We start from the raw sequence: 21934 nt of genomic DNA on the forward strand, positions 1-21934 counted from the left end.
TTAGCTGTCTCAAAAAGCATAATCAAGAGCAGGACAAAACCCAAGCAACACCCACAAGGACTAACACCCTGATCAAGCATCAAATGACCAACGAGAAGCGAAATTTATCGGGGATCGAAGTGCAGCGAAGAGAAAGTCGCACAAACCAAACAAAAACAAAGCATCATCTCGGCATGGGAGGAAACGTGAAGGAGGAGAGATAGATATATAAAAAGTCAAAAAAAGAGTAATTCATGGAACCATAAAATAGTAAAGGGTGGAACAACTATAGAAATTACTTCTGCATGTACTTTATGTTTCAGCTGTAAGATGCATTAAGGCACAATGAGTGTATTCATGAGTAAATCCTCATACTAGATGCATTACTAAGTAAAAAAATGAGTGTAATTGCTGACCTATTTATCTTAAATATGGTTGTTCAGTTTAGAATGATGTTAGGATAAGATAAACACCTCTTTAATGTTCCAATTAATTAAAAATGAAACTCAATATCCTCATCCCTGCAACTATATATCCTTGTTAGTATAACATCCAAAGAGTTGCCATTCAAAACGGGAAAAACATATAATATAGAAACTGCCAAAAAGATATTGTGACGGTCACTGACCAAATTAATTCAGCATAGAGGACCACTTTATAACAACCTCAGCCGGTGAGCCATTCAATGACCTTGATGTGTGTATATGAACCGCTTTCTAGTGAGTATGATCCATTAATTCCATTTAGATAGAGTTTTTAGTTTATACGTTTTTCTCTCCTCTCTCTTTCTTTCAAATTGCTTTTATCTTTTTTCTCCCTTCACCCATCTATTTCTTCTCTTCTTTGGAAAAAAGTTTGTGCTAGCTACTCCCCCCCCCCCCACTATATAGACCCTATCATCATGGTTCATTCTCTTCAACCAGATCTTTTCATATTGTACGTTCTTTACTTGAACCATGAATACATGACTACAATAAGAGAGAAAAAGAGATGAGAGGTTGGCTGTTTTAATTTGAAAGGAAAGAAATGAGTATATATGCAGGTGAGTTTGTGGTTAATTATTAATTTTTGCTTTAAGAGCAGAACATTTACCATACTTTATATTTGTATATTCATGAGTTATGAGTTTTGTAGTGATAGTTTTCTTCACTGGGAGAAGAGAGAATTGGATCTCAGGTTTTTGTAAACATGATCAAATATTGGAACCAATATAACATTTCATTTATAAAGAAGTTTATTTACTAGTGATGTCTATATTTATGGATCTATATTTTGGATATGTGAAGAAGGAGATTTCTCAAACAACATGAAAACCAATATGCGTTAATTTGAAGGAGTTCATTTAGACTTTAATTTCTCTTTCATTTCATTTTTTCAGTCACATTTTTTTCTATCATATATATTTATATTTCTCATTTCTCTGTCTCTTTCTATCTCTCTCCTTATATAAGTGTAATTCAAGTGTGAACAAAATAATATTTTAATTTATAAGGTTTTCGGTGCTATCCAAGAGGTTAATAGGCACAATTAGCTAGCTGGCTTGCAATTTTTTCCCTTCACTGTCAATAACCTAAATGACAAGATTTGATTCTCTCTTGCTTCAGTTGCTTGCATAATATTGAAGAAGATTTGAACAACAGTTGAGATAGTATGAACATGTCCAATTAATGGTTTTGTGTTTTTCATTAATGATGGACATGGATAAGGTGTGACAAAGAGCGTGGAGGAAGGGGATGCATGAAGGGGTTAATTGGTTGGTTAAGTTGGGAAGTGCGATGAGACATTTCATGCATGTTGACAGAAGAGAGAGAGCACAACCCAGGAATGGTGAAAGAGAGTCTTTGCTTTTGTTGGGAGTGTGCTCTCCCTTCTTCTGTCATCATCACATGAATCAACTTGCCTTCCATGCTATGCAACACTAGCTACATATCTCATTCTCATGTACTAATCAAGGTAATGTGATGCTTTTTCTACCTTGCATGTCGATTGGCTAAATATGTCGTGTTTTAATTTGATATTCAAATGATATCATCTTTTAAATGTGATCTTGTGTTGATTGCGTATAGGCACAGCCAATATCAAGACTCTAATTAAGGCTAGGTGTATCACATGATCGGGTGGTGCATGTATCTCGATCACAACACACACTGTTTATTATTTGTAAACATATAATTAATAACAATGTAAAATAAAGTTTGTAACTTAATAAAATGACAACAAGATAATTGTCTGAAAACTTTCAGCCAAATAGCTGAGAATTTACTATTCTTGCAGTTAATTCACAACATTTTGATAGTGGTGTTTACATCCGGCCCACCCGAACAACAAATGATGAAAGCTTGAAAATACTCAAATACATTTAATTTATCTATCCATGTAATGATTTAATATGGATCGATATTTTGTACGGTATTCGGACAATTTTACGGTGAAATATTAGTGCATATTATTTACAATGTATTTTTTGTGTGGTAAACCTAATTTGCAGAGAAACTATTTTAACCGCCTGTGAATAATATTTTTTTAGTCCTTATAAAAAGTTATGAATTCATTTACCATTACTAGAAAAAAAAAACTCAAGTTAATTTCCAAAATGAGTTAATTTAAGAATGAGTTTAATTTTAAAAAAATAATGAGTTAAATTTTTTTTTGTAGGAATTCTATCCATAATTAGAATTTGTGGATATTATTTATTTATTTCATGAGTTTAATTAATGAATTCATTTAAAATTGTTAGAAAAACTGAAAACAATAAAGTGTTTTGCAAATGAACTTGGAGCGAGTTTGGTTTAGCTTATTTATTTAAAAAGAAAATTGTTATTTTAAAATTTTCAGATATTTATTTCAATTTTTAAAAAATAATTATTTAAAAAACTAAAATCTAACTTTTTAGGAAAACATACTTTGATTCGCTTGTATGAGAAATATATTAAGATAGATGAGAGAGAATAAAAAAAGTAATTTTAATTAGGGTAGTCAAACACAAAACATATTATTCTTTTTTTTTTGTTACAATCGGAAGATGAAACAACAAACTAACTAACGAAGCACATCCTGGCACAACAGAGGTACCACAAAAGCAGGGGGTAATCGCCAGAGCTGCAAACCACAACAAGCTCTAGTAGCGTACTTTGCCAAAGCATCTGCGACCATATTCCGTTCCCGGGGTATGCCACTAACCATCACCTTCCAGTCACGGACTAGCAGCTCTCTTACCTTGCAAATGTCATCTCGTTGCCAATAAAGACTCACGTCTTGTGTGCCCATAACCACCGCAACCAGTTCAGCACAATCTGAGTAACAAACGACGTTGCGAAAACCACGATCCCATACCAGAGTTAACCCAACATGAAGAGCTCGCAATTCCGCAGCAAGCACATCCCATGCACCCCAGAACGCGGCAAAACCCTCAACCCATCGCCCGTCATTGTCCCTAAAAACACCACCCCCTCCAATCACACCTGAACTAGGAACGAAGCTGCCATCAGTGCACAACTCCACCGTTCCCGCTTCCAATTTCCCTGCAGCATTATCGTTCCCCTGCTTAAGCCGTAACCGACCCCAGCGCCGGAACTCCACGACAGCCACTTGAATCTTCCTAAACACCACCTCTATCGGCCAAGGATGTGGTTCAAAAATCTTATTGTTCCTCCAAGTCCAAAGCAACCAAAGAACCGCACAAGAAAGGGCATGATCCTCATGCTGTAGCAGACCAACTAGCCACTCACGGAACTGCAAGTTACCTGGCATCCGGGGTAGTAGTGAACGGAAATAGCTCCAAACTTGTTGAGCAACGGTACAGAGCTGTAGAATGTGTTCCGCGTCCTCCACCGGAGCACCACAATGTTGGCACGATGCATCCTGGGCAAGATTGCAGCGCTGTCGCCGCTGATTCGTGGGCAAGGCATCCCGCGCCGCTAACCAGAGAAAAAACCTGACCTTCTCCGGAGCCGTACACCTCCAAATCATCTTCCATATCCCTGAAGACAGTGAGTTGTTAGATGTTAACAAACGGTACGCCGATGCCGCCGTGTACAACCCATCATTATCCCCTTGCCAAAGAATCTTATCACCTCCCTCTAGTTGTTGTGGTACTGTCACGCTCAATATATCCTCTCGCACATCATCAGGTAATTGAGTAAATAAACGGGCCAAGTTCCATCCACCATTAATCCACAAATCAGCCACCTGCAGCGTTGTATCCGTAATATGCACAAACGGAACACGCTCAGCCAGAAGTCTAGTGCCCAACCAATTAGAATACCAAACCGATGAGTTACCAGCACCTAATCGAGGACGGAATCCATGAGCCACAACCTCCTTAGCCTTCACAATACTCCGCCACATATAAGATTCTCCACGCTGGTGGTTCGCCATTAAGATGGATTTCCCCTTCAAATATTTTCCGCCAACACTTTGACCCATAAAGTATCATGGTCACGCATCATCGTATGAACCATTTTTCCCAACAAAGCTTCATTGTTTTGTCTCGCACGGCGTAAACCCAAACCTCCCTGATCGCGAGGCTTAGTAATATCATTACAAGCAAATAGATTCCAACTCCTCGTGTTATCCCCCTTAGCCCAAATGCATTGCCGAACCATCTTATCCACATGATCACATACCGATTCCGGAAGCCAAAGGGCTTGCATGGTGTACACCGGCAGCGAGGACAAGACTGATTTAGCCAAACATAATCGTCCCGCTTTGTTGAGAAGTTTACCCTTCCATGAAGCCAATCTCGAGTTCACATTCTCATTGATAGGCGCAAACTGAGCTCTTGTGACCCTTCCCTTGAGCAGCGGAATCCCCAAGTACTTGCCAAGGTTACTAGCCCGTCTCATCCCAGAGATGCTGGAAAGAGCTTGTTGCTTCCCTTGATCCACATTTGTAGAACAGAACATGCGGGACTTCTCCAAATTTACCCGCATCCCGGAGGCCTCACAAAATTCATTTAGTGTCTCAGTCACCACCTGTACCTGTTCTCGTGAAGCCTGACAAAACAAGAGCACATCATCCGCAAAGAATAGATGAGAAATCCCTATCCATTCCTTTGTAATCTGCACTGGTTGCCAAGCACCCTCATCCACTAGTTTCTGGATTTGAATAGCAAGGCGCTCCATGCATAAAACAAAAAGATAGGGAGAAAGGGGATCTCCTTGTCGAAGACCCCGCTGGGGGGTGAAGGAGTCCAGCTTGGACCCATTCCACAAAACTGAGATATTAGACGCTTGCACACCCCACATGATCAACGCCACAAGAGGTAGAGGGAACCCAAAATCATACAGGGTTGCACAAAGGAAATCCCAATTTACCCGATCATAAGCCTTCTCAAGATCAATCTTGAAAGCAACTAACCCCCCCTCGCTTATGAGTATGAATGGTATGCATGACTTCCTGAGCCAGGATAATGTTGTCCCTAGTTCCTCGACCAGGTATGAAGCTTCCCTGGAGGGGTCCAACCAACTCGGCAAGCAGCGGCCGGACTCGGTTCACCAACACCTTGGTAATAACCTTGTACGCCACGTTACACAAACTGATGGGTCTCATATCCTTCAGGCGGGTTGGATTATCCACCTTTGGGATTAAGACAAGCAGAGTATCTAACAGTGCAGGATCAGAACGACCTTCCTGGAACGCTTTGGTCACCATTTGGTGAAGGTCCCCACCCACAGTGCTCCAAAATTGTTTGTAGAAAAAAGCCTGAAACCCATCTGACCCCAGCGCTTTGAAAGAGTTCATGGCCATAACAGCACATCGAACCTCCTCCAAACTAACAGGTGCAACCAGCTTCACTCGCTCCGCCGCCGGTATTGTTGGTGTCCTGTTCTCCATAATTCGGTTTCTGGTAACCTGTACATCAACAGAAAACAAGTTAATAAAAAACCTTCGGGCCTCCTCCTGAAGCAACACGGGATCCGTACACCAACTTCCATTATGCATGAACAAGCCATGAATTTTGTTCCTCTTCCTGCGTATGACAGTTTGAAGATGAAAGAACTTAGTGTTTCGATCACCGAACATCACCCACTGCTCCCTTGACTTCTGGTACCGTAAAAGCTCCTCTTGGAGTAAAATATCATCATACTCCTTCTGAAGCTCCCTCTCAAGGCGAGCCAAGGACTCCGAAGCATTCCAATCGAGCTCTCGTTGAACACCCTTAAGTCTGCGTTAACCTTTTTTAAATAACTAAAAAATATTTTTGAATCTGAAAGACTGAAACAAACATACACTTAGTTTTATCTATGCCTCTTTCCTTTTCTGTGGCTAGGTGTGGAAATAGACTGGTCTACTTAAAATATTCAAGGCATGAGTCTGACCTGTTAATTACCTGACATATGCTTTTTTTGAGCTTAGCTTAAGGTTGGTCATTTTGAAAGCTTGGTCTAGTTGCTTATTTAAAGGTATGTTCAATGATAAGAATTATAGTAGATGAACAAATCTATTTGTAAATATGTCATTAACTTATAGGTTAATAAGTTAAAATGTACTAAAATAAATTTATCCATAAATGCGCCAACATGACTATATGTCAATAGACGTGAGTGAAAATAGACAAAGTTATGTTGAGCTTTTAAAGTTCTACTTCATAGTAAAGTGCGCTTCACATATTGTGTGTTCTTAAAAAAAACATATTGTATGTTGAATTTCATTTAACTTTGTCTTGTTTGGGATATATTCTAACCTCGGATAATTTTTTTTGTGGAGATGACGATAGAGATGAAAATTCCTAGACAAAATTTGGGGATGGGCCGGAGATGTGGATTAGTGTCTTTTCCCCGTGAGGTTCTCGTTTGTATATATAGGTTAAAGTTCAACAATACCTTACAAATATTGGATTGTTTATAATGTAGACTTTACATTTTGAATGAGTTGAATGCTCGAGAAAATTAAGTGACTTTACATTTTGGATGGTTTGAATGTTGGATTTTAACTTCCAAATTGCTTATTTTGTGCGCTTCACATATTGTGTGTTCTTAAAAAAACATATTGTATGTTGAATTTCATTTAGCTTTTTGTGGCAATGATGAGTCAATGCTTTCAAGCAATAAGGAAAATTTTCTTGAGCTTCTAGAGACTTTCTTTCCAACCATAATGACAGTACTATTCATCAAGTTTTGAAGAATGCTTGTGGAAATCTCAAGTTAATAGCTCCTGCAATTCATAAAGGTTTCTTGTTACAGTCGCTGCTAGTGAGACCATTAAATCGTCTTCTTGGTTTTGTTCATTTTTCAAATACTACTGCTTTATCACTAAAATCAACTTTGGAGTCATTATTGGCAAAATATGTGTTGAGCTGGTCAAGATTACGTGGAGAAGGATACATTGGAGCAAGTGATATGCAAGGTGAATTTTTGGTCTCAAAAGCTTGATATTAAAAGAGAATAATTGTGCATTCTATGTTCATTGCTTTTCTCATCAACTCCAATTAGCTCGTTACAGTAGCAAAAAAACATGTTGACAGTTGTATCGTTTTTTAGTACAATTACTAATTTGTGCAATGTTGTTGGAGTTTCATATAAGCGTCGAGATATTATTCGTGAAAGTCAAAGAGTGAAGGTGAAAGAAGCATTGAACAATGGAGAGATCTCTAGTGGTCGTGCATTGAATCAAGAAATCATGATCAAGAAGCCCGGGGATACGAGATGGGGCTCACATTATAGTATATTATTTAGCATAATTTCTTTTTTCTCTCCAATGATTGATGTGGTTGAATATGTTGAGGAAGATGACATAAGTTTAGACAAAAAAGGTGAAGCATGTGCTTTTTTGAATTTGATGCATTCTTTTCAATTTTTTTGGGTTAAAATTTATAATCGTCCCTGAACTTTGAGCGAGTTTTGAAAACCGTCCCTCGCCGGAAAATTATCTGAAAACCATCCTCAAACTATTAAAAACAATTTGGACTCATCCCTCCGGCAGCCTTAGGTCCGGCCAGCGCTTACGTGTCTGTCCACGTCAATTAATGACAGCCCGACATGGATTTTAAAAAAAAAATAATAAATGATTAAAAAAATATTAGTTAAAAAATATCTTCATATTGTTCAACAAAATTTCCAGAAACAAAAACAACATTTTCATCTCTTCTTCATTAACGTCTTCATCATCATCATCATCTTTTTCTTCCTCTCCTTCTTCTTCCCACCATCCCCATTTTCCACGCTCTCCCTCACTCCAGCCCCAATCCCTTATAACTTCAAGAAATTAAAAGCCATCAACCCAATATCACAAGACCTAGAAACAATCTTAACCCAAAACACCCCAAAACCCAGAAAATATGCTACACTTTCAATATCTCAACCCAGAAACCATTATCTTCTCTGCAGTGGAACAACCCAAAAATCACCTCCCAACCCCGACCTACACCGCAATCAACGCCCCTCATTCTCCATATCCCAACCATAACTACATCTTTACCCCGATAACAACCCCAATCCCTAACCAAAAAATTTCACATAAATCAAAAAATCCCAAATTTCAGCAGAAGGGGAAGAAGAAAAAGTAAAACCAAAAGTCAGATCTGCACAAAAAGGGTAGAAGAAATGGCAAACCAAAAATCAGATCTGCAAACCTCAACCTCCTCCTTCCAGAAAAACCTGGGTAATATGAGAAGAAGAATAAGAAGATCTGGTCTAGAGTACCACAACGCCGAGCCACTACCTCCAACCACCAACAAACCTCAAAAAACCTGAAAACCTCAACCCAGATCCGGTCTAGAGTGCCTCGTGTGGGTCTTGAAAGAAAAACATGGGTAATATGAGAGAAGAGGAGAAGAAGACGAAGCAGTGAGCAAGCAGAGGAGAAGAAGATTAAGAAAAACGATGGTGGATCTCCTGATGATGGGTAATTGAAGAAGAAGAAGAGGAGAAGAAGATGAAGCAGTGAAAAAAAGATGAATTACTGTTTAAGATTAGATGTGATTTTTCTTCTCAGATCATTATTCTATAATTGGGGTTGATATGGATGAGATTTGTTTCATTTTTAATCTTAAAAAAAAGATATTGAAGATGCTGATGAAGTTGTTTTTTCTTTTAAATTGACGATGAAGATGTTTATTTGAAATTGATGATGTTGTTTATTATTAATTTAGGGTTAATTTGGGGATTTAGGGTTAATTCAGATAATTATGATATATTTATTATTAAAAAAAGCCACCTTGGACTCATTACTTGACGTGGACAGACACGTAAGCGCTGGCCGGACTCGAGGCTGCCGGAGGGACGAGTTCAATTTGTTTTTGAAAGTCTCGGGATGGTTCTCAGATCATTTTTCGGCGAGGGACGATTTTCAAAACTCGCTCAAAGTTCATGGACGGTTATAGTATTTAACCCAAGTTTTTATATCTTGCACTTGATAAAGAACATTTTAGGGATTACTAATCAGTTATCTCAAGCATTACCAAAAAGTGATCAAGATATTGTAAATGCTATGAAGTTAGTTGTTGTGTCAAAACAAAGGTTTCAAGTTATGAGGGATGATGGCATTCTTTCTTTGCTTGATGAGGTTTCATTATTTTTTGGAAGACACAATGTTGTTACTATAACTGATACATTTCAAACACAAGGGAGGTCAAGGCGCAACTTGGAGAAAGTTTTTAATTTGCATCATTTTCAAGTTGAATTATTCTATCAAGTGATTGATCGATAAGTTCAAGAGTTGAATAATTGATTTATTGAAGTGAATACAGAGTTGCTTCTTTGTGTAGCATGCTTAAGTCCAAGAGATGCATTTGCTTCATTTGATAAGGAAAAATTGATTTGTTTGGCTCATATTTATCCTTCATATTTTTCTCCAGTGAAACTTTTGGCACTTGATAATCAACTTGAAAATTACTTCATGCAGTAGCGGATCCAAGACTCGGGGTTAGGGGGTTCAAATTTTTCAAATAAACACATCGGCAAAAATATAATTAAAAACAACTATAATTTGTTTATACATAAGAAATTATACATGTCATAGTTGTCCTCTACACGATTTCATGTTCTGAAATCGTTGAACAATAAGCTCAGAGTCAATGTTATTGAATACACCACTCTCAATGTAAGTAACTAAACAATCGTTCATTCATGTATCTCCAATTCGGTTACGCAACCTATTCTTCACAATATTCATAGCAGAGAAAACTTTTTCTACAGTTGCTGTTGCAACAAGCAAAATCAGTACCGATTTCAAAAGAAGATAAACTTGTGGATAAACAACATGATACTTGATATACTAAACACATGTTTACAAAATAGTTCATCGATTACTGATTCAATGATGAAGCAGTGATATCCTTAACATGAACTATATCTAGAAAATGCTCAACAATACTTCCTGTTTTATTAACATAACGCAGAGCAATTTTCATTTGTTATTTAGCTGATATGTCACGAGCAATAATGACATTAGTAGTTTCTGATGCATCAACATGAGCAATATCTTTTTGGATTGTTGGAGCAATTAATTGATGGTTTTCAGGAGCATTATCCAAAACAACACTTTTTATCAAATCATTGTGCATGGCAAGAAATTTAAGTAGCTAGAAGAAGTTACATTGATGGGTAGAACCCCTTGACTCATCATGACCACGAAAAGCTAAGCCTTGCTTTAATAGCCAATAAATACAATCAATTGTTGCATTTAAGCGCATTCTGTAGATGTTTCGAAGTCTGTTAGAATGCCTAGACACCACAGTGTCAATATGTTGATCTTGTTTCATTAAGTCCTGACATTCCCTTAAAGCAATGTTATGAGCACTATTAGGACCTCCAACATGAGATGTGATCTTTTCTTTCTTGTTTCAACTGTTGAATCCCTTAGTGAAAAGTGTCTCACCACCACCTTACTTTCCATGATCGGGCCTAAAGAGATAGAAACACAAACAATATGCAACATCTTTTTCAATGATGTACTCTATCCAACTTGCAAATTCAGTGAACCATGCCGTAGAAAATCTTCTTTTTGAGGTTCCGTTATTTTTTTGCGGAAAGTTGTGATTCTTAGGTTGACATGGCCCTTGATAAGTGTCATATTTACCTTGATAAGTGTCATATTTACCTAGTTTTGATGTGCAATTTAGGCACTTATCTTTGTGATTAATGAGTTGGCTAAAAAGCACTTTTGGTCCCTGATGTTTCAAGTTTGTGCAAATTTTGCCCTTATTCTATTTTTGTCGATGTTTCTACCCCTCATGTTTTCAAACAGTGCATTGTCTACCTCTCCGTCAGTCAGACGTTAAAAAACTAATGAAATGAGCTGATTTGACTTTTTTTAAATATTTTTTGGACCTATCACGTGAAAATTACAAGTGAAATTGGAAAAAAGGGGCATGAGAGATTCAAACTCAAGACCTGTAAGTAGAAAAACATGCATTTAACCAGTTCAGTTACATACTTAATTGATATATACATCAAACAAATTTAATTCATATCATTTCCTTGATCATCATCAACTTCATATACTCATCTTCATCTCTCCAATCCACTCAGGAACCTCTCCTGAGAAAGCATGACTGACGGAGGGGTAGACGGTGCACTGTTTGAAAACATGAAGGGTAGAAACGTCGATAAAAATAGAGTAGGGGCAGAATTTGCATAAACTTGAAACATTAGGGACCAAAAATGCTTTTTAGCCTAATGAGTTATATTTGACAACTTCACCCTCTTTTGATTAGAACTTCTTAATATGTGAAATTTAGTTAGAATATGCACAAGCATTGATTCTAATCTCAAAAAGTGTTGTAGGATTGAAGATGGAAGAAAATGCAAAGCTTTGAGTAGGAAATACAAATTTGAAGTTCCTGAGTGTCGAGCGCTTCTTAGAGGCTGCCGAGCGCTCTTGGCGGTCATGGAAACTTCACTTTGAAGAAAGCAGAGTGTCGGGTGCTCCTCAGAGGCCGCCAGACACTCTTCCTGACGAATTTTCCTATTTAAGCCCCCTTTTTAGAAATCTTCAACTAACAGAGAGAAAAAAAACATAAAAAAACAGAACCAGAACTTGAGAGAAAGGAAACCCACGAAGAAAGGAAGTTCGTGCACCCTCCGTCGAGTTGGGAACACGCTGACGACGTCACAGATCATCTTCTTCTTCTCCGTTTCTTTTTGTAAGCTTCAAAGCATCCATGGAAATGGATATCTAACTTTCTTTGTGTTGAGATTGGATGTAGTCTTTTATCTTAAATGTATCCATCTTGATTCTCATGTATAAATTCATGTTTCTATGTGTTGATTTCAATGATCTATCTTGCTCTTAATGCTTGTTTTAGAATGATCAACTAAAACTTGTTTTTGGGTTTGATTAAGTTGTGGAAACTAGTTACTTGAATCTGAAATAGATAGGATCATCTAGTGATTTTAAGTTCTAGGAATGTTATTAATTTCATTAGTCAAGTAACATCTAAGCTTAACTCAACTTGTTTTCTTAATTATTCAAGGGATTGATGGTTAGAAAGTGAGTTGAATGATCATTTTTCTGAGGGAACTATGAAAAGGATAAGAAATGATGTGATGAAATACAACATATGAAGTAATTATGTGAAATCATAAGGATACTGAAGAGTTAATCGGCGAAATCAAATTCCAACTATTTTCTCAACTTGTTCACAACCTGTTTTATCTTTGCTTTTCTTTTATGTCACAATATATCTCAAAACAATCAACTGAAACCCTTGTTGAATCATTGCTTAAGTATTTTTACTAAAGAACGACGTTGTATTTCCAATTCCCTGAAGACGATAAAAACCCTTTACTATACTACAATTGAATCTTGAAAGGGATTTGAAAGTAGACTGGCAAAAATCCTTTCAACATCCCTCTATGCAAATATGCTCTTTGTATCTTATCTTTATCATTAGGATGATATGTCGTAATTCTTGGTCGCAATCTAGGATCCGATGGCAACTCATTTAGATTAACTTAAACATTTGGTGGTTGTTGTTGTTGTTGTGAGCTTGATCCACATTGTTCACTTGATGACCTTGCTCTCTTTACTAAATATTTGTTCATGACTTTCCTAGAATTAAAAACAGACTCAACTTCATTATTCCAAAAAAATAAACAATTGTAATTTCTAATACAATAACACCAAATCAATAAATTGGGGATTGAGAAAATAGAAATTGAAAATGAACATTGAAAAAACAGATCAATCAATTGAAATAGAATATAAAATTTATCTTCTTTACAATGTGCCCTATACAAGTTTACACGTATTGCCATTTGGTGCACTAGTGCACACTAAATGGATATTGACAAACTTACCCAGTCCTTTATTTATCCCCATGACTCGGGGTTTATGAAATTACAGAATACAAAACTCTCAACAGAAACAAGAATCAGTAAATTAAAAATAGTAATAAAAGTAGTAGTAGGCTAGTAGCACAAATAATATTAAGCATATACATGAGGGAATACCTGAATTCTCTGTTGTGGCTGTGCAAATTGAACACTAAAAGCAAATTGAAATCTCTTTCAGTTGAAATCTAAAAGTAGAATTTTGGTGGCCCATAATACTTTACCTAAGCAAATTGAAATCTTAAGTCAAACTTTGAAATCTAAAAGCAAGTTTTTCGGCATGATAGAAGATCAAACCAAGAAGAAACCCATAATCCTATGCGGTAATCACACAACCAGGAAATAAATCAGCTTAAATGCACACCCAATTAGAAGAAAAGTTAGAAAATCAATCAAGTTGCACACAAGAATAAAGAATTAGGAAACAAAATAAACATTGAACTAGGAAAATAGCTACACCAACCTTACCCAGTGGCAGTAACCCATTGAAAGAGAAAGAGAGGCGCGTGTGGGTGGTGACTGGTGCGTGGCGTGATCTTGCTGTCTTGGCCTTGGGAGAAGGATAAGCCGTGAGATAGAGAGGCGTGGCTGGGCTGGGCCTGAGTGGCACAGGCCGCAGGTGGTGCGTGGTGGACTAGTGGTGCCGTGGCCTGGTGGTGGTGGGTGCGTGCGTGCTTGGGATCTAGGGTAGCGAGAGAGAAAGAGGGTGAGTGGCAGAGTAGAGTGCGCGTGTATGAGAGAGAGAAAGAGAGTGAGAGGAGTAAGTGAGTGTGGGTCTTTGGTGCAATACTTGGTATACTAGTTGTATTTAAAATTTCAGGGGGTTCAAAAAAAATTATATAGGAGGGTAAGTGTAATTTTTTTTTTCAAGGAGTTCATCTGAACCCCCTCAATCTGAAGTGGGTCCGCCCTTGACTTCATGGATGTATGCTCTGATAATGCACTTTCAGGATTGAGAGGAATTAGTGCTCTTACTACAGAGCTTGTGGATAGTAGGAAGCATATTGTATATCTGATGGTATATTTGCTCACTTTGATACTACCTGTAGCAATCGCAACAATTGAAAGAGCGTTCTCCGCTATGAAGATCATCAAGAATCGGATGCGAAATTATGGGAGATGAATGGCTAAATGATGTATTTGATATTGCTGAGAATGAAAAAATTATGCAGTGAAAACTCGTAGGGAACAATTATGATGTGCTTTAAAACTTTTAATAACATATGTTAATATTTTTTGTTACGTATTTATATGTATATATTGCCCTCACATGATCAAATTGTTGGATTTGTCCCTCCTCCCAACCTAGCTCGTTGCCCGTCACCGGTTCAAATAGAAAGTTGAAAAAGAGAGTGAATAACGTGTTATGCGGAATGTTTCCCGGTTTAATCCGGTTAATTTAAAACGTTAAGGGACGGGCGTCGTTTTGTGCGTGAACAACCCAAAGAGGTGGAGAGGAAGGAAACAATGGTGGTGAGTGGCGGAGGAAAGAGTGGAAGATGGAAAGGGAGAGTGGGAGGAGCAGATCTGAGAGTGAATGCAAGCCTCTCTGTCACTTTGCACTGCTGGAGAACATATGAGGGCCACTATTGTAGCATGCACTTCTGCAACCTCTGTTCAGATTACCCATTCCCAGTGTGCGACTTCAATTCAACATGTACTATGAGGAAGAAAGGCAACCATTATATTAGGGTTTTTTTGTCAAAGTTTTATTTTCACATTAAAAAGTTATTAAAGGGACCACAACCCATGCTCCTTTTTTTTTTTTAACTTTTGCTGACAAAAAAAATTACTTTTGTTTCACAAATCGCACGGACTTGCTCTTTGCAAGTGCATCCTCTTTTTTTGAAAAACAACCATTATATTCAATTAGGGATTACTTTCGTAACATAATATAATTATTAGTAATTTCTTTAATATATTTTATAGTTTTTCTGAAAATATATGATTTAATTGTTACCGGTTTAACCCCAGTTTAACCTCAATTGGACCAATAAACGTCAAACTAGTACCTTGACTGATCTGATTCAATACAAGTCCTGGATTTGGCTAAAGGCAAAATTAAAAGGGTTCAATTTTTCTTTATATGAGTGGACCTCAAATTCAACTGTGTGCCTTGAAACTACCTGAGTGGATTGAAAATTAATGTTTCATCTTGCTGCTGCGTCCTTGTTCTGTTGCTGTGTTCGGCCTTTGCCTCGCCCTTAATGGGATTCTTGATCGAATTGCTGTTGTATGATGTACTGGTAGAAGGGTTAAATTGGCTAGACTAAATAGGGTGGGATTTTGTTGTTGGTTGCCCTTTTTGCTGTGGGGTGGCTTGGCTTTTTATATACTTTCCTTGTTTCGTTTTCTTTTCTTATTTTTTCCTGTTTCTTTGCTTCTTATCTCTTTGTATCATGGGTTTGGAGTACCCATTATACTCGTTATTAGTATCACTTAGGCTTACCAAAAAAAACTTATGCGGCTGCTGCTTCTCAATAGAATCTGCATCAGTCCCATCTTGAGTCTCTTTATATTCTATAGTATCTCTTCGCTCGAGTGTTGGTAAAAAATGATACTTTCTGTTCCAAAACTATTGTTGTTTTAGCTTTTGAGTGTTTTTTCAAAACTATTGTTGTTTTATAAATCCAAAGTATTTTATTTCATTGATCTCTTCCATTCATGCCCTCATTTAGTATTCTATCTCTCACCTAACATCTCTTATTTCCATCAATCACAATTCTCACCAATTTGATTACCAATGATTTTCATTCTCTCTTTTATATAACTCATATTAAATAAGGGTGTTTCAGTCAAATTATAACATCAATTAATGAACTCTTAAACTTTGTGCATAACCTCAAAACTACTATAATTTTGGAACGGAGAGAGTACTTTAATATTTTTGCCTGAGGCTCCAAAGTTTCTGTATGCAACCCTGTGAATTAAAATAAAATATTAATAAATATATTATTGTAATATATACTTAACGAGAAGCTTATGTAGAAAATATTCGTTAGAACATTAGCGAAAAAGAATATTAGTTAAGAAAATTATGAGACCGAGTATAAAGGATTTTGATTTAAAAATTAACTCTCCCTGTTTTTTTTTTTTCTTCGATACATCGGAAAATTCCTGCTTTTCTTCCCAATTGCAGTGGAATATTTCTACTAGGTTCACATACTTTTTATTTTTGTTCCCTTCTCTTGCTAAGCAATCAAACAAAGGAAAAATCTATTGATTTCCATGTTTTTTTTCCTTTTCCCGATCTTCACTCGCTTTTCCTCAAAACCAAACGAAGCCTTGGGAGGATGAACTTAGAAAAAGTGTTCTTGTATAAAGTTCTCCAGCATTGTAGAGGCTCTTCTGTGTTCCTCAACAATGGAGAAACTCTTCTATTTCCTTCTATGTTCTTTCTTTAGTAATGACAATTATACAAAGACAATCTCTATGTGTATAGATATCGACAATGTTTCCTTTAACATCATTATAGTGCTCCCATCAAACATTATGTATAGACTCTCTTCCTAGAGTCACATCATTCCATACAAAGAATCACATTTCTTTATTCAATAGTCATGTTTCTTCCCATAATTATAATCTTTCATTCAAAGAGTCACGTCTTTTTATTCAAAAGTCATGTATCTTTACTTTTTTTTTTGAACGTATCTTCACTTAAATATCAAATAATACAATCTTACATTTAATTATTTTTTTCTTCACATTTTAATTATTAAATCAATTATTTAATACATGAGATTAACTTCATTTTATTTTAAAATTAATATTTGAAAACTGAACCTCCAAACCGACCTAATTCAGTGCATCCAAGTTAGGAATGGTGACTCCCCTAAAAAAAGTTGGCAATGGTGAGTTTATTATCGTTTATGTCTTTTTTCGTTCAACATAATCTTTCTGCATATTACCATATATAAAATATCCCTTTCCACAACAATGATGCAGGGCCAACCGGCCAAGCTTAGTGGGCTCCTTTATCACAATCTCATGACCGTTGCTGAGTCTTCTTATATGACGCTCTTATCTCATTTTTTTCAAAGTCACATGGCATGATGACAGTTTATCTTTTTCTGCTACATGTTATGTTTCTTTCTTTTTTTTAAGCCTGGGCCCTTCACAGTTGCTACATATGCATATGCTGATTCACATGTTGGGTTATTATATTCATAGAATGTTCCTAGCAAATATATACTCCTAAATATTAGACAATCTATTTCTGTTTATTCCTTGGCCTTTGTGTCTACAATTGTGGTGGGTTTCAGAGTTTGCCTCATATATCTAGCCGTTACAAAAGTCAATTGCATTTGGCTTTCAGTCAATGCTCCAAATAATGTAGATTAAAATTATGATTGAACCAGTCATCAAGTGTTTCTAAATTCAAACTATACGTTATACCGACCCCCAGCATAATTTTCTATGAAGATATGTACTTTTTAAACAATTCCAAACGAGGATCCAACCATGCTTGTGGACGTAAATAGTAGTAGGTGGTGAATCATTCCAACATGAAATCAAACACCACCTGGATACTTTGGTGACCAAGTTTGAAGCCAAAGGGAAGATGTTGTTTATCAGACTTCTGCAGACATGTAGTAGATATTTTTCACCCAAAATTTTGCAATCACATACAATAGTTCAAGGCTTAGCAAGTAAAATAAATAACTTACAACTATTGATAAGTTCTACACGGTTTATTATACTAGTATATAGGTCGATTACTTGATGATGTCACCACCTAAACAATTTATTAAACGTGTATAGCTTATCAATAGTTATAAGTTATCTAACTTACTAAACTTTGACTATTCTAAGCCTTAATAGTAAAGTTCGTCCACCTTTGAATTCCTGGAACTTCTAAGAATCTCTACACAAGTTTAATTATTTAACACGAATGTTACCACGACCGCAATTTAAAACCTTAAATGACAAAAAAATGAAGTTGATATCCGTATATAGCAAGCTTCTATATGTCTTGTGTACATGGTAGTTCCATGAAGTTCAATGGATTAGCTTGAACTCCAGTTATTGAACTATGAATTTCCCAATTTATCATGCTACAAACATCAATGTTACTACAAAAAATCATCATAAAGAACTAAAGAATCAAATGAATAAACTAACTTAGCAGCTTCAGTTAATCTTTATCTGGCATACATACTGGCTAGAACCAAACTCTTTCTCAGCATCTGAGACAATCTCATCAAGAGTCAATGGCAACCCAGATGAGAATGTAAGAATTGGTTTCACTTTAGGCACCAAAATTGGCACTGCTTCATTGTTAAGAATCTGCAAAACTCTTCTCATGGAAGGCCTTTCTGCACTATCAGGGTTAGCACAGCTCAACCCCAACAGCAAAAGCTTTTTCATCTCCTCCTCCTGAAACTCCCCATTCAACTTCTTATCAGCAGCTTCAATTATCTTTCCTTGAGAGTGAAGCCCCCAAACCCAATCAACCAAATTCACCATCTCTTCACCCTCCTTTTCAATTGGCCTCCTCCCACAAGCAACTTCAAGCACCACCACACCATAGCTGAACACATCAGTTTTCTCAGTTGCCTTCCCATATTGAAGATACTCAGGTGCAAGATACCCCATTGTTCCAGCAGTTAAAGTGGAAACAGGGCTCTTATCATGATCCATCAGCTTTGCTAAACCAAAATCCCCCAACCTGGGATTGAAGCTTCCATCTAGTAAAATGTTCCCAGTTTTAATGTCTCTGTGGATCACTCTCTGCTCACATTCTTGGTGCAGGTAACTAAGAACAGAAGCTAAACCAACAACAATGTTAAGTCTTTGAAACCAACTCAACAAATTGTTATTATTTCCCCCAGATTGGTAGAGAATCTTATCTAAGCTCCCATTTGGCATAAACTCATACACAAGCAACAATTCACCTTTGTCAACACACCAACCTTGGAGCTGAACCAAATTCTTATGCCTCAAACCAGCTATAATAGAAAGCTCAGAAAGAAACTCTGTCTTCCCCTCATGGGAATGCCTAGACCTCTTCACCGCCGCAACGGTTCCTGAAGACACAAACACGGCCTTATACACCGTACCAAACGATCCATTCCCGAGTATCCTCGAAAAATGAAACCCCTTTGTAGCTGATTTCAACTCCTTGTAACCAAATTCCTTAGGACAAGCCCCAAAATTCTTCTTCTGCTTCCTCATGTTACTCCATTTCCGGAACGAAACATACCCCAAAACCGAAAGCACTAAACAGAACAAAACAGGACCAACAATGGCAACACAGAAACCAATTGCAAATCGTTTCCCACTACGGTTCTTGGTAGAGTTCGAATTCGAAGCTGGATTACCATCCACTGCAACACTCACAGGGCTGCTACCAGAAGAAACATTGTGCAAGCTTTGATTCTGAGGCTCCAGTTGAAAGGACTCAAAGCTCCAACTCACGATTTGGTGAAGCTCAGTGCTTCCTTCAGTAGAACCAGAAAACCCCACATGGAGATTCTCCTTAAAATACCCAGAAAGATCAACATCAGCATTCAAGATGGGTTTTGGTTCAGGGTTTGTTGAATTCGAGTATGCTAAGTAAACAGTGAGCTTTTTGTTGATGCTGTGGTAGTCAATGCGAGAAGTGATTAATTTCTCGCTTTTGAGATCGATGGTTGGTTCTGCGGTTTGGATGGGATTGAAGGTGTTGTCTAGTTCGACGGCGACTTGGTTGCGGTTGGTGTTGAAATCGACGGCGAGGAAGCGGGAGGAGTTGAGGAAGAAGGAGAAGCGGTTGTGGGCGGTTGAGGAGGGAGTGGTGGGGTTGGTGATGGAGAAGGAGAAGGTGGTGGAGAAGGAGGTGGTGTTGGGTGAGATGGGGTTGTTGTAGAGGAGGGTGCCGGAGCTGGAGGCGGGGACGGGGGTGGAGCGGGTGAGGCCGACGGCGCCGTGGTGGAGGAAGGAGTCGCCGAGGAGGGTGATGTTGCGGAGGGTGAAGGAGGGGAAGTTGAAGGTGGTGGTTTGGGATAGTGTGGTTGGAGGTAAGAAGAAGAAGAAGAAGGTGGTGGTGATAGTGATGATGGTTGCTGTTGTTGGAGACATGGTTGGTGTGTTTGTTTGTGTTGTACGAGATTGGAGGAAGTGAATGAAGAAAGAAAGAGAGAATGAGTCAACAAATGATTAGTCGTGAGTGGTGGTGGGAGAGTGGGTGTGGGTGTGTTTTAAATAAGGGTGAGCGGGAATGGGATTGCAACTGCCGTGGATGGATGTCAATTTGGGTGGGGCAGGGGCAGCACTTTCTTATGCTCAGAGGGATTTAGATCTTGGTTAATCTTGAGTAATGCGTTCATTTAAGGCTTATTAGCACATTTGGTCCCCCAGATTTGTAAAATGTGCAAACGGAGTTCCTAAAGTTTAAAAATAGCATTTTGCTACCCCGACGTTTGGCCTCGTCAACACTTTTAGTCCCCCAACAACTTTCTGTTCAAAAACTAACGTTTTTTTGCTAACGTGAAATATTTAATAAAATTTTAATTGATAAAATTAATAAAAAAAAATCATCTTCTTCACGTTTACAAATAAACATCTTCTTCATCTTCATCTGCTCTCTCTCTTCCAGATCTCCACTTTTCTTCTTCTGCCATTCTAATCCCTTCAAATCCCAACCTCCACCACCGCCGAGTCTCCTCTCTGAACCAATATCACCGTCGGATCCCGTCGTCTGGACCCACAACCGCTGAATCCCTTTCTCTGAATCCACAACCTTGAATCCCTCAATCTCGTACCTCAGCTTCTCCCAACCCAAATCAGGGTGAACTGCCCCTTCTACTTTAAGATCGGCGCGCACGGCGACCGGTGCTCGAGGCTAAGAAGAGATGGAAAGAAGTTTACCCATGAAACTCTTCTGTTGAAGTGGAGAAAATCGATTCTGATGTGTTGTATTTTAGGCTCTTTTTGTGTTCTCCCTTCTTCAAATGTAAATTCCACAAGTTCTGCATTTTAGCCTAAAAAAGAAAGCAATTTCCTCTCATACATATAGAATGAAAAACAAAATAGGACATCCCCTCTCCCTTTTTCAATTTTTTGATTTAATTTTGGAGAATTGAAGAGGCCAATTGTAAAGTTCGGATCTCGAATTTGTGGGCAAGTTGGTAATGTGATTTCTTTTGGTTGAAAGAGTGCTCTGTTCAAATTGGAGAAGATGAAGATGTTTAGGAGAGGAAAATATTTTTTTATGAGTTTTCTAGGCAAAGTGATAACGCTGATCAGGGAGATGAAGGGTGGGATAATTTTCTTGGTTCTTAAATTTTTTTAATTTTTTAATTATTTTTTTGTTTAATTACACATTTACCCTCATCACCGTTAGTTTTTGGACGGAAAATTGTTGGGGGACCAAAAGTGTTGACGGAGCCAAACGTCGGGGTAGCGAAATGCTATTTTTAAACTTTAGGGACTCCGTTTGCACACTATATAAACCTGGGGGACCAAAAGTGCTAATAAGCCTTGATTTAATTCCTAGTGGAGTATGATATGATAGTGAGAATTTGTTACATGTTTTGAAGAGTCATCTGTCAATTGTAATTATGTTAGTGAAAGCACTTAGTGCTTAGTGGGGTGTTTAAGTGCTTAGTGGGGTGTTCACAGAGGAGGGGTGTCGTGGGTAGTGGTTCGTCGTGGTGGTGTGAGGTGGCCGCGATGAAGCTATGTGGATGTGGGTTTAGTTG

General features: G+C 37.7%; 1 protein-coding gene and 2 long non-coding RNA genes across 3 annotated transcripts; 1 reads left to right on the top strand and 2 right to left on the bottom strand.

The window, feature by feature from the left end:
- Window positions 1-751: 751 nt before the first annotated feature.
- On the top strand, window positions 752-2247 carry LOC130726359 (uncharacterized). The gene is made up of 3 exons (XR_009014799.1): window positions 752-1021; window positions 1686-1932; window positions 2046-2247. It is a non-coding gene; the product is annotated as an uncharacterized LOC130726359 (long non-coding RNA).
- Window positions 2248-13104: 10857 nt separating this feature from the next.
- Window positions 13105-14389, bottom strand: LOC130721938 (uncharacterized). Its single transcript, XR_009013723.1, has 2 exons — window positions 13717-14389; window positions 13105-13477 (listed from the first exon to the last, which is right to left on the bottom strand). It is a non-coding gene; the product is annotated as an uncharacterized LOC130721938 (long non-coding RNA).
- A 3787-nt stretch (window positions 14390-18176) lies between these two features.
- Window positions 18177-20604, bottom strand: LOC130726615 (probable L-type lectin-domain containing receptor kinase S.7). The gene has a single exon (XM_057577919.1). It carries the CDS (start codon window positions 20310-20312, stop codon window positions 18384-18386), a length of 1929 nt encoding a protein of 642 aa, XP_057433902.1. The 5' UTR covers window positions 20313-20604; the 3' UTR covers window positions 18177-18383.
- Window positions 20605-21934: the final 1330 nt, after the last annotated feature.

This window comes from Lotus japonicus, chromosome 6 (assembly GCF_012489685.1).
Source record: "Lotus japonicus ecotype B-129 chromosome 6, LjGifu_v1.2".
NCBI classification, from domain to species: domain Eukaryota; kingdom Viridiplantae; phylum Streptophyta; class Magnoliopsida; order Fabales; family Fabaceae; genus Lotus; species Lotus japonicus.